Below are 19,959 nucleotides of genomic sequence, written 5' to 3' on the forward strand. Positions count from 1 at the left end.
TCGGGCCAGGTAGAAGCAAGAATACCTGACGAAACACGTGCCGGCGACAAGGTACGACCGTCCCCCTCTTCTCGCGACAACTGCGCCAGCTCCGCAGTTGTCGCGAGAACGGGGCACATCGGTGACAGGCCGAACTCCACAGGGGTTCGGAGCAACTTCAACTCCCAGCAGGCCTCGCATCCCCCGACTGCACTTCCTGTTCGCGCGGTGCCTTCGGGGAGTTGTAGTGCTCCGCGTGACGCCGCACGGCCTCTAGCGCGGCGGCGGCGGGGCGCTCGGGCTCCCTCTTCCGGGAAGCCGTTAGCCGGCCGGCCGGTGGGCGAGCGGCGGGCGGCGGCGGCAGCAGCCGTCGCCGCCGGGGGCGACGGCCCTGCCAGCGAGCGCGTCCCTGCAGCGGGGCTCGGCGGAGACTCGGGGCGGCCCGGGGGCCCGGCCCTGAGGAGGGCGTTGCGCGCGGGAGGCCAGGGCGATGGGACCGAGAGGAGCCCGGGCGGCGGCGGCGGCGCGGCGACAGTGAGAGCGGTGACCCGCGGAGGCCCGGCCGCCCGCCGCCCCAGCCCCGTCCGCTCCCTCGCTGGCCCCGGCGCCTACGGCTTCCCGGACCGGCCCCGGCGGCGGCTCCAGCGGGGGCCCGGCGGGCGGGCGGCGGCCCCAGCTCCTGCCCGGCGGCAGCGGCGGCGGGATCGGCCTCGGCGGCTGCGGCTGCGGCGGGGGCGGTGGCGCAACGTGGAGATCGAGAACATGGTGGCCAACAGGCTGCTGCTGAAGGCCCGCGAAGGTGGGTGGGCGCGAGCCCGAGGTGCCCTGGCCTGCCGGGGGGGACCGGGAGGGGAACCGGGGGGAGCCCGGGGGGCAGCCGGGGGGGAACCGGGGGCAGCCGGGGGGGATCCTGGGGAGAGCCGGGGGGCGGGGAACCGGGGGGGGGGCCGGGGAGAGCCGGGGGGGAGCCCGGGGGGCAGCCGGGGAGGAAACCGGGGGGGGGCCGGGGAGAGCCGGGGGGAGCCGGGCGAGGGAGCCCGGGGGGGAGCCCGGGGGGGAACCGGGGGCAGCCGGGGGGGAGCCTGGGGAGAGCCGGGGGGCGGGGAACCGGGGGGGGGCCGGGGAGAGCCGGGGGGGGAGCCGGGGAGGGGAACGGGGGGGGAGCCGGGGGAGCCATAGTGCACACCTGATGGGGAGCAGGGGTGGGGAGGAGTCGCAGCGCATACCTGCTCCCAGTGCTGCGCTTACTGGGCCATCTGGGGTCACACAAGTGCTTTCAGCACCTGGGGAGCGGGGTCCTGTCTGCGTGTCCGCGGGGTTGGGGGGGGAAGAGCAGGAGGACCAAGTGCAGCCGGCAGACAGACCCCCTGCCTTGGAGGTGGGGGAGCAGGAGGGCCAAGTGCAGGTGGCAGACAGACTCCCTGCCTCAGAGATTTTTAACAAAAGTCCGAGAAAAGGCTCCTGGAAGTGAGCGACCACGGTGAACCCCCGAGGAGTGTTTTTAGACCCTGGGATTGTAATAAAGTTTGTTTTCCAGGTCTTCTTCAAAGCTGTATAGTGTTTAAAGTGGGTTAACAGCGCAACCTGGTGACAGGTTAAACAAAAACAAGTTAGTAATACTTCACCCTTTGAAAGATTGGCCGTTTGAACCCACCCGGCAGATCCGCCGGAGAAAAACCTGGCAATCTGCTCCCTTAAAGATTTCTTAAAAACCAAACAATAGAACTGCCCAGTAGGGTTTCCAAGGGCTGTAAGTCTTTACAGAAGCCGGCTGCCACATCTTTCTCCTGCTGAGCGGCTGGTGGGTTGGAACCACCAACCTCTCAGTTAGCAGCCTGTTGATCACTTAACCCCTGTGTTTCCAGAGCCGCCTCCGGCGAAGATTACAGCCCAGGAAACCTTAGAGGTCAGCTTGCTGTGTCACATTGGGTTACTATGAGTGGGAATCGACTGGATGGCACCCAAAAACAATAACGATCAATATGAAAGGAGCAATTGGCCCTGCTCTTCTGGAGACCACCAGAGTCAAGTCCTCTGCCTCAGACAACGTGTCCCTGTCTCCTGCCTCACAGACCTGAATTTCCTCTCCCAGCCAAGGTGGTTCACTCTGAGGTGGTGACTTTGGGTCATTTCCTGGAGTGACCTAGCAGCCGTTCTGTCTTTGTGCCAGCACAGAGTACACACAGGCTGTCAGCTTCCTGCCACCAGCGCTAGATATTTGAGGACACCCTGGAAATTGGAGTGAAATGCACAGTTCCCTGGAGCTTCAGGCTTCAGTGCTAGGCAACAGCGTCAGGGAAGTGGTGTTCCTGGGGACATGGGCTGTTCGTTGAACACCGTTGACAGTTCATGTTGCCATTGGATTATAGGGTATGTCTGTGAGAGCAATTAATCTAGACGGAAACACATCAGCTGTTTCACTTTTTTCTTGTTCCTTTGGGTGCTTCTCCATCTCCCGTTTATGTGACATGCCTTTCAGGAAGAAAGGTTTTTTTTTTTTAATTAATTTTTATTGTGCTTTAAGTGAAAGTTTACAAATGAAGTCAGCCTCTCATATAAAAATCTGTGTATACCTTGCTATACACTCCTAATTGCTCTCCCTGTAACGAGACAGCCAGCTCCTTCCCTCCGCTCTCTATTTTCGTGTCCCTTCCGCCAGCTTCTAACCGCCTCTGCCCTCTCATTTCCTCTTCGGGAGGAGAGGTCTTGATGAGAAGTGGCGTGGTTTCCCCACACGTTTGAGACCTGAGTTATAAACCTGGTACAGGAGTTCTTGAAGTAACTGAAGTAATGGAATTAAATACTCAATTCAGGGGTTAAGTGGAAGGCTTGGGATGAAGAAAAAGAGGCCCTTCTCTTGTGAAGTGTTTCTGAGATGGAGAGCTGAGTGCGGGTTCCTCACCCTCAGTGTTTGTGTGTGTTCGCTCACCTCTTTTCTGTAGAACTGAGAGTGAGTGGAGAGAGCCAGGCCTTAGTTTTCTGTTAAAGCCGTGGCGTGCTGAGAGCAAATCCGCTCTCTCCTGTCTCTGTTACTGGGGATCTGGTTCTGTCTTGTCCGTCACCCTGAACTCCAAGGTCATCACCCTGAACTCCAAGGTCGTCACAGAATGATTTATCCTCAGAGCAGTCAGGTCCAAACCAGGACCCCACCCCCCAGCTTTGCATTTGAATCCCGCTTTTGCTTGGAAGTTCTATGTAAACCTCATTGTGCCTGTGTAGTAGTAGCAGTAGTAGTAGTAGTACGATTAAGAATGAACTCCCTACTTGTGAAACCCTTTTAAAGTAACTTGCCTGCCTGCCCTTGGCCAGCAGTCTTGGCTGCAGCAGCTCCGACTGACTCCGTTTCCTTGTACAACGAAATAAAGGTGCTTTTCCTGTTCTCCCACCTCTGTCTCATTTATTTGCCGATACAAGTCATGCTGAGCAAAACCCTGGGGTTTCCACCTGGTGACACTGGTTCTTTCTACTCTGCCTGCTTGCCTTACCTTCATATCTGGGTATGAGATACAAAAAGTGAGTATTGTGCCAAAACCGCCTTTGTTATGATGCTGCAGAAATTTGTTGTTGTATGTTGTCAAGTCAATACCGACTCATAAGCGACCCTGAAGGACAGAGTAAAACTGCCCCACAGGGCTTCCAAGGCTGTAATCTGTATGGAAGCAGACTGTCGCATCTTTCTCCCACGGAATGCTGGTGTGTTCCAACCGCTGACCTTTTGGTTAGCAGCCGTGTGTGCTTAACTACCGTGCCACGAGGTCTCTGACGGACATCAAACTAAACCCATTGCTGTCGAGTCGATTCAGACTCAGTGACCCTGTAGGACAGGGTAAACTGCCCCCAAAGGGTTTCCAAGGCTGTAATCTCTATGGAAGCAGACTGCCACGTCTTTCTCCCGCAGAATGGCTGGTGCGTTTAAACCGCTGACTTTTTGGTTAGCAGTCGAGTGCTTTAACCATGGCAGCATCAGGGCTCCTTCCGACAGAGATACCCAGCCAAATCAAACCCGCTGCTGTCAAGTTGATTCTGACTCATAGCAACCTTATAGAACAGAGTAGAACTGCCTGTGGAGTTTCCAGGGAGTACCTGGTGAATTCGAACTGCCGACCTTTTGCTTAGCAGCCGTAGCGTTTAACCACTATGCCAAAGAGATAAGTGTTGTATAAAGAGATAAGTGCTTTATAAATGGTAAATAACATGAAACCAGTATGTTTCACCACAGACGCCCAGCACTTTGTTCCCTGAAGAGTCCCGTAGTAACTTACGGTTTTGTGGCTCTTCCAGCTCTGCCTCCAGTGCTCAGTGTTTAATCCTGTTCAAAAAGAGGCCTCATGTTGGATTTGGTTAACGCTTAGGAAAGTTGAATATGAAATATCAGTAATATGTGGGTGTATGCTGAGTGTTGGTTTTAACTTAAGGCTGTTTTCCCAAGTCGACAGCTGTAGTGGTTGGTTTGCTGTAGAAACGTGTAGAGTATATCCCAGGAAGTGTCTTCCTGGCACAATGTCTGTTCATGGATCACTCTGCTTTTAGTTTCTCTGGCTCATGTTTAGAACATTAGCTTTAGAAATGAGTGGACATAGCACAACGGTTGTATTTTGGCCCTGGGAAGTGCAATGTTTGTTTAATATTGGTGAGTCCTGTCATTTCCCAGTTTATTCCAAATAGAATTAGTCTCTTCTCTCTTTCTGTCTCTGTGTCTCTCCCTGTCTTTCTCCCTCACTGTCCGTCTGTCTCTGTCTCTCTCAGTCTTTGTCTCTTGCTGTGTGTCTCTCTCTTGCTGTCTGTCTCTGTCTCTCGCCATCTGTCTCTCTGTGTCTCTCTCTCTTGCTGTCTGTCTCTGCATGTCTGGCTCTCGCTGTCGCTCTCGCTCTCTCTCTTGTTGGTCCTTGAGTGAGAGAAGATTGCTAGAAACCCTTCCCTCCCATACAGGAACGTTGGCGGATGCTGCAGCATTGGACTAGCCGTTGTGTGTAACTGGGCCAGGCACACTCGAAGTCTGAAATGATCATATTATTAATGAAATAAAACTCAAAAATCACTGCTTTTAATTTTTTTTTTGGATTTTTTTCTCTGTAACACCTTGGTTAAGCAGTTTATGACTTTTAATCACTTTAAATCACTGCTTCTCATCACACCTCTGCTGCTGTTTTTGTTTGTTGTTAGGCGCCATCACGTCGCTTCCGATTCAGTTACAACTCATGTTGTTGTTAGGTGCTGTCGAGTTGTTCCGACTCCTAGCGACCCAGAGTACAACAGAGCAAGACAGTACCCAGTCTTGCACCATCCTCACAATCGTTGTTATGTTTGAGCTTACATGTTACAGCCACTGTGCCGATCCCCAAAGGGGCTTTAACCCCTTTTAGAGAACGTGAGAGCAAAAGTGTAGAGGGAGGAATATAAGATAGTCACATTTAATGTGAATTCTGGTCTTATAGCTAGCAGGTCCATGCTGGTTTCAGGCTGGTCCTGTTTTTTGTCAGTTTGTTTAGCACCTGACGCATAGTTAACATACCTGTTCCCACCAATGCTTCCTCTTTGCTAAGCCCCCTACCTCCCAGGATTTTTGCTTGCAAGGAGCTAACTTAAGCAAACAGGAAATTTATTGAAAAGATGATAGGTGGCTTAGAGAATTAAAGCAGGAACCTAAAAACCAGGCTGGAAAAGGACAGGACAAGGGCCCGCCCATCCATTCGTTCATTCGGCAGGTATTTATGAGTACCTTTTCTGTGTCAGGCACTGTTGTAGGTCAGGCCTACAGCACAGACAACATGGTCAGAAGTTCCTGCCACTCGGGAGCTCCCCTTCTAACGGGGAGATAGAGAGATACGTAGAAGACATGGTGTTAGCGAGTGAGCAGTGCCAACGGAAAAACTGAGCCGGAGTGAGGGTCGGAGTGCTAGATGGCACTGGCTGGCACAGTTTCAGATGGAGTTAGACCAGGGGCTTCTGATTGGCAGTCAGGTCTTGGTGGCCGCTGCCCCTGGGTCAGCAGAGCCCACATTTTTTCTGATTTTGCCTCCTTTCAAGATTGATTATCTTGGGAGAGAGCATTCAGTAGACTAGGTCGGCACCGGTGTTTCACAGCCCCACCAAGGCCACACCCAATAGGGGATAGGGGATCCCGAAAGGATTTGGGGTACAGGTAAAAAAAGGGGGCGCTGTGGGTGAAGGGACAACAAAGGGTTATGGCAAGGGTACATTTATATGCTGAATTGAACAACCCCGGTGCCCTGGGTGCCAGGACTAGAGGGGCTGGGAGGGTGAAGAGTATGGGGGGGGATAGGCGGTGGGAGAGAGGAGGAAGAGAAAGAAGGTGACAGCGGCACAGGAGGACGCCGACTGGAGGGTCGAGTGGGGAGAAGCCTCAAAGTTGTGTCAAAAGTCCTAATTCAGGAGGCTGAAAGTGTTATTTCTAGAGTTTCTAGAACTAGCTTATAAACACTTTGACTCCAGAGGTGTAGTAGCCAATATGTTTGTTTCCTTTCTTGTACTTGAGCTGTTCCCATACCCAGGGATTCTGCCTGCATTTTGTTGTGTATATCAACAACTCTTAGGTTCCTTTGGATACATTCTTGTCTGCTCTCCCACCTTCTGTGTAGTGGGCTCTTCTTGCTTCCTACTTAGTCTCTCTCTCCATCCTTCAGGGTCCAGTTTAACCTCATCCTCTTCTGTGTAGCTTTCTCTCCTTCATCCAACTCCCTCCACTTTCTGCTTTCTGGGGGTCTGGAATGTGAGGTTCCTGAAAGTGTTGCTGTTGGTTCTGAATTGTAATCTATATAGGGGTAGGCCCTATCTCTTATCTTCACTTTGTACCCTTTTTAAGAGCTAGGCATATAATTGGCACTTAGTATTCGGAGACTAAGGAAGCAATTTGTTATTTTTGTTAGGTTCAAGAAAAAGAAGATGAAATATGTGTTGGAAACTAAAGGTTTGGGTCGATAAGAGGAATTAAAGCACAGGGCACGCTTGCCTGCAGAGCCTGGTGGTCAGTGAGGACAGCTGACATCAGCAGGTGTTAGTAAGTGTGTGCCTGACCAGGCAGTGTGCTAAGGTGTTATCCCAGTGAGTCCTCATGCTGATCCTCTAAGGGAGCTCCTGGGCTTAGGGGCCCCACCTCACGCTCTGAACCGGTGGAGAAGTCAGAGAAGAGAAGATTTTGCCTGCAGGACCAGCATATTTGTCCAGTTTCCCGCCTCCTGTGCTCCAGGTCAAAAAGGAAGGAGAAACACAAAATAGCCCCAGACTGAGGGCCTTGGGGAGATTGCTGTCCCAGTCAGGAAATGTGGACTGAGTGTTGCCCACCAACCAGGTACCTCACTGCGCCTCCTGCGAAAAGGCAGAGCTAGGACTAGAAACCAGGAGTCTGTAAGAGGTGTTTCCCCACCCATACCCATTGTAGAGCTTAAGGAAATGGCTCAGAGAGGTTCAGTACTAACATGGTTTGTGCGTTGGGAGCTGGGAATCAAACTGAGGCCACCTGACTCCAGAGCCTGTACCCCTGTGAGTGTGGGCTTTGGGTCCGTTGTATACTAGTGTGAACCCTGGATGTTCATCTCACGGGCTGTTTAATCATGGACCTTCACCTCATTCTCATCTGTGAAACAGGACCCGTGAACACTCCTCCACGTCCCAGAGCTGGCAGGAGGGTGAAATGGGATGAAGTGGCCTGATGTTTGACACTTAGAAAGTGCTCAGCGTCAGTGGTGGTTGTAGTCATAGATTTTGTTACGTCCCAGAGCCATGATGAAGCAGCAAGACATGAGCTAGGTCACTAGCTTAGAAAACAAACAGCTTGGCTCAAAACCAGCTCCCCAAGGTTTGCATGTAGCTCACTACCCGGAAAAATGGTCCTTTTCAGATGCTTGCAAGCCTCTGTCCGTCTGCCTCATTTTGGCGTTAGTGTTTTTCTTTAGGAATACAAATTAGTGGTGTTTATTGAGTATTTACTGTGTGCCAAGCATTGCACACTACATAACTACTTCACATACCCTTCACTACAGCTTGGGAAGTGTGGAATTTAGCCTCATTTAACTCGTGAGGGACCTGAGACTCAGGTTAAATAAGTTGTCCAGTATTCCTTCTCAGATCTGCTGAGTTCCAAAAGCTGAGAGGTTCACAGTGGTTAGTGTGGTAGGTACACGTTTACATGTGCAGTCATGCAACATGTATTTCTTGAGTTGGTCATTCTTTCAACAGTCTTTTTTTTAAACATTTTATTGTGCTTTAGGTGAAAGTTTACAGAGAAAATTAGTTTTCCAGTCAATAATTCATAGACAAATTGTGCATGTCATTGGTTGTAATCCCCACAATGTGTCATCACTCTCCCAGTTTCCACCCCGGATTCCCTGTTTCCATTCATCTGGTTTCCCTGCCCCTCCCTGTCTTCTCATCTTTGCTTTTGGGCGAATGTTGCCCTTTGGTCTCCTGCAGTTGAGTGTTAAAGAACCACAGGTGTTATTGTTTATTTTATAGACCAATCTATTATTGGAAACTCTGGTGGCATTGTGGATAAGTGCTACAGCTGCTAGCCAGGAGGTCGACAGTTTGAATCCACCAGGTGCTCCTTGAAAACTCTGTGGGGGCAGTTCTACTCTATTATTTGGCTTAAAGTGGCCTCCAGAAGTGGCTTCAGTTCCAGATTAGAAGGATGTCTTAGGGCAGTAGTCTTGGTGGTTCCTCCAGTCTCTATCAGACCAGTAGATCTGGTCTTTTTTATGAATTTGAATTTTGTTCTACGTTTTTTGCCCTTTCTAACCAGGCCCTTCTGCTGTGTTCCTGATCAGAACAGTCAGAAGTGGTGGCGGGCACCATCTAGTTCTTCTGATCTCAGGCTAGAGGAGGCTGTGGTTCACGTAGTCCATTAGTCCTTTGCACTAATTGTTTCCTTTAGTCTTTTTATTTTCTTCACTCTCCTCTGTTCCAGACAGAAGGAGACGGATAGTTCTATCTTAAATGGCTGCTTACAAGCTTTTAAGACCCCAGACACTACTCACCAAACTAGGACGTAGAAGTGTATCTTTATGAACTATACTATGCCAATTGACCTAGATGTCCTCTGAAACTATATTCCATAGCCTTCAAGCCCCATAGCTCAGTCACTCAAGGCGTTTGGTTATGTCTAAGAAGTCTGTATAACTGCTCCGTTACATGTATGAATACACATGCAGTACATGGAAATATGTATGTGGACATATCCACAGCTGTACCTATATATGCACGTAGGTATTCTCTCCTGTGTTCTCCCACACCTGTTAATGTGCATAGCTATCAACGTATCCACTCACAAATTACCATTTGTTATTGCTGTTGTTGCAGGATTGTGTATGTTATAGTATTTACCATAGTTGCCCTTTATTCTTGTGTACCTCTCAGTATCTTCCTTTGCATTGGTCACATTGTACTGGCTTCCCCCATATTGTGTACTGCCTTTCCCTTCACAGGATTTAATACATGTCTGCTATCTAGTTGGAGCTGTTGGCACAGTGGTTAAGAGCTTGGCTGCTAATGAAAAGGTTGGCAGTTCGAATCCACCAGCTGCTTCTTGGAAACCCTGTGGGGCAGTTCTACTCTGTCCTATAGGGTTGCAATGAATTGAACTGACTCGATGGCAGTGGGTTTGGTTTTACTGTCTAGTTAGTGATTCTCTCTTCCTCCTCCTCCCATCCTGGGTAACCATCAAAGAATGTTTCTTCCTGTGTGTAAACCTATTGTGAAGTTTAAAAAAAAACTTTTATTAGGTTTTAGGTGAAAGTTTACCGAGCAAATTAGTTTTTATTCAAAAATTTATTCACAAATTGTTTTGTGACATTGATTGCAACCGCTGCAATGTGTCAGCATTCTCCCCCTTTACTTTTCTACCCTGGGTTCTCAGTGTCCGTTCTAGTTTTCCTGCCTCTTCCTGCATTCTTACCTTTGCTTTTTTGGGCAGATGTTGCCCATTTGGTCTCGTAGACTTGATTGAACTAAGAAGTACGTTCCTGACATGTGTTATTGTTTGTTGGCTGAGAAGTGGACTTCAGGATGGCTTCAGTTCTGAGTTAGCAGGGCGTCCAGGGGCCATGGTCTCAGGGTCCCTCCAGTCTCTGTCAAACCAGTGAGTCTGATCTTTTTTTCGAGCATTTGAGTTTTGCCGTACATTTTTCTCCCGCCCTGTCTGGGACCTCTATTGTGATCCATGTCAGAGTGGTCAGTGGTGGTACCCAGGTACCATCTGTTTATTCTGGGCTCAGGCTGGTGGAGGCTGTGGTTCATGCGGCCCATTAGTCCTTTAGACTAATATTTAATATTTTTCTTGTGTCTTTGGTTTTCTGCATTCTTCTTTGCTCCCGACAGGATGGGACCAATAGACGTATCTTAGATGGCCGTTCACAAGCTTTTAGACTCCAGATGCTACTCACCAAAGTAGGATGTAGAACAGTTTCTTTATGAACCATGTTATGCCAGTTGACCTAGTTGTCCCCCAAGACCATGGTCTCCAGCCTGTAGCCTCAGTAACTCAATCCCTCAAGGTGTTTGGATGTGTCTAGGAAGCTTCTATGGCTTTGCCTTTTTCATGTTGTGCTGACTTCCCCTATATTTTGTGTTGTCTTTTACTTCATCAAAATTAATCTTTGTCTACTATGTAGTTAGGGATTTTCCCTCCCCACCCCTCCCCTCCCTTGTAAACATCAAAGATTGTTTTTTTTAGCGTGAAAACCTTTCCTTGGGTTTTTATAACAGTGGTCTCATGCAATGTTTGTCCTTTTGTGATTGATCTATTTCACTCAGCATAATGCCCTCCGGATTCATCCACATTGTGAGATGTTTCGCGGATTCATCATTGTTCTTCAGTGTTGCGTAGTATTAACACTGTGTGTATATGTACCACAATTTATTTACCCATTCATCAATTGATGAACATTTAGGTTGCTTCACCTTTTTGCTGTTATGAATAATGCAGCAATGAATGTGGGTGTGCATATGTCTCTTTGTGTGACGGCTCTTATTTTTCTAGGATACATTCCTAGGAGTGAGATTGCTGGATCATATGGTATTTCTATTTCTAGCTTTTTGAGGAAACACCATACCATTTTCCATAGTGATTGTACCACTTTATAGACCCACCAGCAGCATATAATAGTTCCGGTCTCCCCACAACCTCGCCAGCATTTGTTGTTTTCTGTTTTTTTGATCAGTGCCATTTTTGCAGGAGTAGGATGGTATCTCGTTGTAGTTTTGATTTGCATCTCTCTAATGGCTAGGGAACAGGAGCGTCTCTTCGTGTGTTTGTTAGCTGTCTGAATCTCTTCTTCGGTGAGGTGTCTGTTCATGTCCTTTGCCCATTTTTTAATTGGATTATTTGTCTTTTTGTTGTTGAGTTGTTGAAATTTTCTGTAAATTTTAGAGATTAGACCCTTGCCAGATAATGTCGTAGCTAATTTTTTTTTTTTTCCCCAATCTGTAGGTTCTCGTTTTACTCTTTTGGTGAAGTCTGTTCATGAGCATAAGTATTTAATTTTTAGGAGGTCCCAGTTATCTAGTTTGCCTGCTGCCATTTGTGCATTTCTGCTTATGTTTGATAGTCTATTTATACACCATATTTGTCCATATATTTTCTTCTATGAACTTTATAGATTTTAGGCTTAACACTTGGGTCTTTGATCCATTTTGAGTTGGTTTTTGTGTATCAACAGGTATTTTTAAAATACCTGCTCTGTGCCAAAGGAGCCCTAGTGGTGCAGTGGTTAAGCACTTGGCTGCTAACTGAAAGATCAGCAGTGTGAACCCATCAGCCGTCCTGTGGGAGAAAGATGTAGCAGTCTGCTTCCGTAAAGATTTACAGCCTTAGAAGCCCTATGGATCAGTTCTGCTCTGTCCTGTAGGGTCACTATGAGTCGCAATTGACTCAGTGGCGATGGGTTTTATGTACACTGTGCAAGCACTGTCCCAGGTCTTGGGATGCAGCAGTGGGTAAGACAAAGCTCCTGTCCTCATGGAACTGACATTCTGGTGGGGGAAGATCGATAATAGCAAATAAGTAAATAAATAAGGAATGTCATCTCTGATAATAATGGTGTTGACAACTAAGACGATGGTAGCTAACACATATCGTTTTCAAAAATGGCAGACACTGTAGTAACTCAATTATTTCTCCCTACAGGCCCAAGAGGTAGATCCTGTAAATACCCCATTTTACAGATGAGGCATGGAGAAGTTGTCACCCAGCTAGTTGTGGGTGGGGGACATCCAGGAGTAGACCCTGTCGTCCTCTTTGGAGACAGTGCTCTTCAGCTCTCTGTCAGACCTCATGTCTGTTGGGACAGCAGTGCTACAGAGGTGACAAAAACAGGTGGAGGGCGAAAGTGTTGGGAGGAGGTTACATTCCAGATATAGTGGTCGTGGTGGTCCTTCTGTGGAGAGGTGTGGGAAAGAGACCAGGAGGCGTGAGGACACCTGGGGGAGGGGTCCAAGTGGAGGGAGCAGCAAAGGCAGAGGCCCTGAGGTGTGTCGCAGGACAGCAGCGAGCCTGTGTGGCTTGCGCAGTGGGCTGGACTAAATCATGCAGGACAACGCGGGCCGTGGCCGGCGTGTGTGCTTCATTCCTGGGGTCTTGGATAACCACATAGAGAGTGCCAGTGGGTGCAGTCAGAGCAGATGGACCTACCTCAGATGCTTGGCAGATGCATGTGCTTTTTTTTTTTTTAATTTCATGCTCTGAGAAATTTTTTAAAAATATGAAATGGATACTTTTCTACAACCAGCAACACAGCTGAGGGACGTGAGATCTATTTATTTCTTTTTACTGAGGTACAGTTTGCACACAGCCTTGTGTACCACAGACCAAACAAACCCTCAGTGTTGGACAAGGCATCACAGTCCATGCAGCTCCCTCCCACGACCCTGCCTGGGGAGGCCTGTCCCCACCAGGAGCACTGAAATCAGCCTTGGCCAGTCCCTTCCTTCCACTCCATGGGCACTTGAGAGAAAGGCTTAGAACAGGAGTTATTGTTGGGTGTGTGAGGGACCCAAGCTGTTCTTAAGCAACACTAGATGATGGCATTCAGATGAACAAGGGAGTCCCATTATTGATCATCCGTCAGTAGATTAGGAATTGTGTTCTAAAAACAGCAATATACCTGTCAGAACTAGATTTCTCCAGGGACAGAAATGCCGGGGCCACATTGTCACTGGCCTGTGCTTAAATGAAGGAAACCTTGGTGGTGTAGTGGTTAAGAGCTACGGCTGCTAACCAAAAGGTCGGTAGTTCGAATCCACTAGGCACTCCTTGAAAACCCTTTGGGGCCGTTCTACTCTGTCCTATAGGGTTGTTATGAATTGAAGCGATGACAGGTTTTTTTTTTTTACGGTTAAATGAGAATAGTGTTGTTGTTGTTAGGTGCTGTCAATTTGGTTCCAACTCATAGCAACCCTACATACAAAAGAACAAAGCACTGTGTGGTCCTGTGCCATCCTCACAGTTGTTGTTATGCTTGAACCCATTGTTGTTGCTACTGTGTCAGTCCATCTTGTTGAGAGTCTTCCTCTTCTTTCCCTGACCCTCCACTTTACCAAGCATGATGTCCTTATCCAGGGACTGGTCTCTCCTGGTAACACATCCAAAGTATGTGAGATGAAATCTTGCCATCCTTGCTCCCAAGTAGCACTTTGGCTACTTCCTCCAAGACAGACTTGTTCGTCTTTCAGGCAGTCCATGGTATATTCAATACTCTTCGCTAGCACCATAATTCAAAGACATCAATTTTTTTTCAGTCTTTGTTATAACCTTGTGCAGCTTTTACGTGCATATGAGGAGACTGAAAATATGATGGCTTGGGTCAGGCACACCTTAGTCCTCAAGGTGATACCTTTGCTTTTCAGCATTTTAAAGAGTCTTTTTTAGCAGATTTGCCCAGTGCAAAATGTCCATTGATTTCTTGACTGCTGCTTCCAAGAGTGTTGATTGTGGATCCAGGTAAAATGAAATCCTTGACAACTTCAGTCCTTTCTCTCTTTATCCTGATGCTGCTTATTCCAGTCTGAGGATTTTTGTATTATGTTGGGGCGTAATCCATACTGAAGGCTGTGATCTTTGATCTTCATCAGTAAGTGCTTCAAGTCCTCTTCCCTTTCCGGAAGCAAGGTTGTGTCATCTGCATAACGCAGGTTGTTAATGAGCCTTCCTCCAATCCTGATGCCACATTCTTCTTCATATAGTCCAACTTCTCGAATTATTTCATCAGCATACCTATTAAGTAAGTATAGTGAAAAGATACAACCTTGATGCACACCTTTCCTGATTTTAAACCATCCAGTATCCCTTGTTCTATACAAATGACTGCCTCTTGGTCTATGTACAAGTTCCACATGAGCAAAATTAAGTGTTCTAGAATTCCCATTCTTCGCAATGTTATCCATAATTTGTTACGGTCCACGCAGTTGAATGCCTTTGCGTAGTCAATAAACAGGTAAACGTCTTTCTGATATTCAGCTTTCAGCCGGTATCTATCAGACATCAGCAATGATATCTCTCATTCCCCGTCCTCTTCTGAATCCGACTTGAATTTCTGGCGGTTGCCTGTCAATGAATTGCTGTAACTGCTTTTGAATTGTCTTCAGCAAAATTTTACTAGTGTGTGATATTAATAATGTTGTTCAACAATTTCCTCATTTTGTTGGATCACCTGTCTTTGGAATGGGCAAAAAAATAGATGTCTTCCAGTCAGCGGGCCAAGGTAGCTGTCTGCCAAATTCCTTGGTGTAAACAAGTCAGTACCTCCAGTGCGAATGAAGGTCCTGAAAGCTTTACTCCATCCGTGTCATTAAGGTCAACTCTGCTTTCAGGAGGCAGCTCTTCCCCAGTTGTCTTATGAGTGCCTTCCAACCTGAGGGGCTCATCTTCCGGCACTATATCAGACAGTGTTCCACTGCTGTTCATAAGATTTTCACGGGCTAATACTTTTCAGAAGTAGACTGCCGGCCCTTCTTCCTAGTCTGTCTTAGCCTGGAAGCTCAGCTGAAACCTGTCCTCCATGGGTTAGCCTGCTGGTATCTGGATACCGGTGGCATAGCTTCCAGCATCACAGCAACACACAATCCCCCACAATACGACAAATTGACAGACACTTGGATGGAGTAAAGCTTTTGCGACCTTCATTTGCTGATATGGCATGACTCAAAATGAGAAGAAACGGCTGCAAACATCCATTAATAATCGGAACCTAGAATGTACGAAGTATGAATCTAGGAAAATTAGAAATCGTCAGAAATGAAGTGGAGCACATAAACATTGATATTCTAGGCATTAGTGAGCTGAAGTGGACTGGTGTTGGCCATTTTGAATCAGCTAATCATGTAGTCTACTATGTTGGGAATGACAACGTGAAGAGAAGTGGTGTTGCATTCATCGTCAAAAAGAACATTTCAAGATCTGTCCTGAAGTACAGTGCTGTCAGTGATAGGATAATATCCATACACCTACAAGGAAGACCAGTTAATACGACTATTATTCAAATATATGCACCAGCCACTAGGGCCAAAGATGAAAAAATAGAAGATTTGTATCAGCTGCTACAGTCTGAAATTGATCAAACATGCAATCAAGATACATTGATAATTACTGGTGATTTTAATGTGGAAGTTGGAAACAAAGAAGAAGGATCAGTAGTTAGAAAATATGGCCTTGGTGATAGAAACAATGCTGGAGATCGAATGATAGAATTTTGCAAGACCAACGAGTCCTTCATTGCAAATACCTTCTTTGACCAACATAAATGGAGACTGTACACATGGACCTTGCCAGGTGGAACGCAAAGAAATCAAATTGACTACATCTGTGGAAAGAGACAATGGAAAAGCTTAATATCATCAGTCAGAACAAGGCCAAGGGCCAACTGTGGAACAGACCATCAATTGCTCATATGCAAGTTCAAGCCGAAACTGAAGAAAATAAGAGCAAGTCCACGAGAGCTAAAATATGACCTGGAATATGTCCTGCCTGAATTTAGAGACCATCTCAAGAATAGATTTGACGCATTGAACACTGGTGATTGAAGACCGGACGAGTTGTGGAATGACATCAAGGACATCATCCATGAAGAAAGCAAGAGGTCATTGAAAAGACAGGAAAGAAAGAAAAGACCAAGATAGATGTCGGAGGAGACTCTGAAACTTGCTCTCGAACGTCGAGCAGCTAAAGCAAAAGGAAGAGTTGATGAAGTAAAAGAACTGAACTGAAGATTTCAAAGAGCGGCTTGAGAAGACAAAGTAAAGTATTATAATGAATGTGCAAAGAGCTGGAGATGGAAAACCAAAAGGGAAGAACACGCTTGGTGTTTCTCAAGCTGAAAGTACTGCAGAAAAAATACAAGCCTCGAGTTGCAATAGTGAAGGATTCTATGGAGAAAATATTAAACAACGCAGGAAGCATCAAAAAAAAAGATGGAAGGAATACACAGAGTCATTATGCCAAAAAGAATTAATCGATGTTCAACCATTTCAAGAGGTGGCATATGATCAGGAATCGATGCTACTGAAGGAAGAAATCCAAGCAGCTCTGAAGGCATTGGCAAAAAACAAGGCTCCAGGAATTGATGGAATATCAATTGAGATGTTTCAACAAACTGATGCAGTGCTGGAGGTGCTCACTCATCTATGCCAAGAAATATGGAAGACAGCTTCCTGGCCAACTGACTGGAAAAAAAAGAAGAGATCCATATTTATGCCTATTCCCAAGAAAGGTGATCCAACCGAATGTGGAAATTATAAAACAATATCATTAATGTCACACAGAAGTAAAATTTTGCTGAAGATCATTCAAAAACAGCTGCAGCAGTATATCAACAGGGAACTGCCAGAAATTCAGGCCGGTTTCAGAAGAGGACATAGAACCAGGGATATCATTGCTGATGTCAGATGGATCCTGGCTGAGAGCAGAGAATACCAGAAAGATGTTTACCTGTGTTTTGTTGACCATGCAAAGGCATTTGACTGTGTGGATCATAACAAATTATGGATAACATTGCGAAGAATGGGAATTCCAGAACACTTAATTGTGCTCATGAGGAACCTTTACATAGATCAAGAGGCAGTTGTTTGTACAAAATAAGGGGATACTGATTGGTTTAAAGTCAGGAAAGGTGTGCACCAGGGTTGTATTCTTTCACCATACCTATCCAATCTATATGCTGAGCAAATAATACAAAAAGCTGGACTATATGAAGAAGAAGGAGGCATCAGGATTGGAGGAAGATTCATTAACAACCTGCCTTATGCAGATGACACAACCTTGCTTGCTGAAGGTGGAGAGAACTTGAAGCACTTACTAATGAAGATCAAAGACCATAGCCTTCAGTATGGATTGCACCTCAACATAAAGAAAACAAAAATCCTCACAACTGGACCAATGAGCAACATCATGATAAACGGAGAAAAGATTGAAGTTGTCAAGGATTTCATTTTACCTGGATCCACAAGCAACACCCATGGAAGCAACAGTCAAGAAATCAAAAGACGCATTGCATTGGGTAAATCTGCTGCAAAGGACCTCTTTAAAGTGCTAAAGAGCAAAGATGTCATGTTGAAGACTCAGGTGCGCCTGACCCAAGTCATGGTATTTTCAATCGCATCATATGCGTGTGAAAGCTGGACAATGAATAAGGAAGACTGAAGAAGAGTTGACGCCTTTGAATTGTGGTGTTGGCGAAGAGTATTGAATATACCGTTGACTGCCGAAAGAACGAATAAATCTGTCTTGGAAGAAGTACAACCAGAATGCTCCTTAGAAGCAGGGATGGCGAGACTACATCTTACATACTTTTAACATGTTGTCAGGAGGGATCAGTCTCCGGAGAAGGCATCATGCTTGGCATAATACAGGGTCAGCAGGAAAGAGGAAGACACTCAACGAGGAGGAGTGACATAGTGGCTGCAACAGTAGGCCCAAGCATAACAACGATTGTACGGATGGTGCAGGACCAGGCAGTGTTTCGTTCTGTTGTGCATAGGGTCGCTGTGAGTTGGAACTGACTCGATGGCACCTATCAACAACAAGAAGAACACCTCCAGTGCTGCATCCCTTTGATGAAACATTTCAATTGGTGTTTCGTTAATTCCTGGAGCCTTATTTTTCGCCATTGGCTTCAGTGCAGCCTGGACTTCTTCCTTCAGTATTACCGGTTCTTGATCATACACTACCTCCTGAAATGGTTGAAGGTCAACCAGTTTTTTTTAGTACAGTGATTGCGTATATTCCTTCCATCTTCTTTTGATGCTTCCTGAGTCGTTTAGTATTTAGCCCATAGAATCTTTCAAAATTGCGACACGACGCTTGAATTTTTTCTTCAGGTCTTTCAGCTTGAGAAATACTGAGCATGTTCTTCCTTTTTGGTTTTCTAACTCCAGGTCCTTGCACATCTCGTTTTAATACTTTGTCTTCTTGAGCTGCTTTGAAATCTCTTACAGGTCTTTTCTTTCATCATTTCTTCCATTTGCTTTAGCTAGTCTACGTTGAAGAGCAAGTTTCAGAGCCTTTTCTGACATCTATTTTGGTGTTTTTTTTTTTCTTTCCTGTCTTTTTAATGATCTCTTGCTATCTTCATGTATGATGTCCCTGATGTCATCCCACAACCCGTCTGGTCTTCAGTCATTAGTGTTCATCGTGTCAAATCTACTCTTGGGATGATCTCCAAATACAGATGGCATACACTCAAGGTTGTATTTTGGCTCTTGCAGACTTGTTTTAATTTTCTTCAGCTTCAACTTGAACTTGCGTAGGAGCAATTGATGGTATGCTCTGCAGTCGCCCCCTGAACTTGTTGTGACAGATAATATTGAGCTTTTCCATCATTTCATTCCATGGATGCAGTTGATTTGATTCCTGTGTTTTGAGAGGCAGAGCCAGGATGGCGGAATAGACAGGTGCTTCCGGTGAGCGCTCTTACAACAACAAAAAAAAAAAAAATTTTTTTTTTCTTACAACAGAGACCCGAAAAAACAAGTGAAACGAGTATATTTATGACAAGCTAGGAGAGCTGAGCATCAAAGGCAAGCTTAGAAAGGGAACCGAGGGGCAGGGGAAGAAGAGACGGTTCAGAAGCGGAGAGGAGTTACTGGACCTGAATTGTGGGGAGCCCTCAGGCACCATCCCCAGAGCAGCAGTGGTGGGCTGGTACTAGCTTTTGGCCACAGTTGCCTCAGGGAGAAGCAGCCAGCCACACAGCAGACTCATACCTCTGGAACTAGAGAAGAGTGGAGCTCTTGGCAAAAGCTAAGTACTTGCATATGTTTTCCATGTCTCCCGGCCCCCAAGCCGGCTTCAGCAGCTGAGTTCCCTAGACCTGAGACAGGCACTGTTGAGCGCCTAGAGCCATCCTCCTGGCCTTGGAGATGGAATAAATTTGCAATTGGGGGAAAAGAATTTCCCAGCTCCACTAACGGGAGGAGCTCAGGAGAGAAGCGGCTCCTATCCAGGTGTAAACAGTCCATGGACTTGGAGTACCTTTCCCCTCTTCATGGACCTGTGTGGGCCTATTTCAGGAAAATAGGCCCTTGTTCACAGAATCCAACCGTTTCAGCTGTGCAGCAGAGAGCTGGGTGTTTGACGTTTGACATTGCTTTGCCTATTAAACAGGGTCCTTAACCTACCCACATCGGGGGCCTAAGGACTGTTGGCTCCACTCAGGTCACCCAGCCACCCGCAACAGGGGTCCAAGGATAACTGGTACCTCCCAGTCCTTAGAACCAAAATCATTGGGTGCCCATAGTCCGTCTGTAGAACCCACCCACCTATACGCTCTAGGGATCAGGGACACGCTTTCCTCAGAGACACGTGGGGGACGATTCTCAGCCTCCCGCCTCATTCAGAGTGTGACCCACTGCTGCAACCAGATACCAGCACCTATACCAATCACCCCTGCCCCTCTAAGACTGTAGGACAGAGCCTGTACCATGCACCTGATGACCAGCTACCTGGACACCTGAGCCAAATTCATACAAGAAATGTGA

At 46.9% G+C, this 19,959-nt stretch overlaps 1 protein-coding gene across 4 annotated transcripts in view; it reads left to right on the forward strand.

The window, feature by feature from the left end:
• The first annotated feature begins 132 nt into the window (after positions 1 to 132).
• Positions 133 to 19,959, forward strand: part of GRK4 (G protein-coupled receptor kinase 4) — a 107,917-nt gene continuing 88,090 nt past the window's right edge. For 2 of the 4 annotated variants that reach the window (XM_049886640.1, XM_049886642.1), the window contains exon 1: positions 133 to 778. In XM_049886640.1, coding sequence (XP_049742597.1) covers positions 742 to 778 — 37 coding nt within the window. In that variant the 5' untranslated portion in view covers positions 133 to 741. The remainder of the gene's footprint in view (positions 779 to 19,959) is intronic. The other 2 variants (XM_049886641.1, XM_049886643.1) reach the window with 1 other exon arrangement.

This window comes from Elephas maximus, chromosome 5 (genome assembly GCF_024166365.1).
Source record: "Elephas maximus indicus isolate mEleMax1 chromosome 5, mEleMax1 primary haplotype, whole genome shotgun sequence".
Classification (NCBI taxonomy): Eukaryota; Metazoa; Chordata; class Mammalia; order Proboscidea; family Elephantidae; genus Elephas; species Elephas maximus.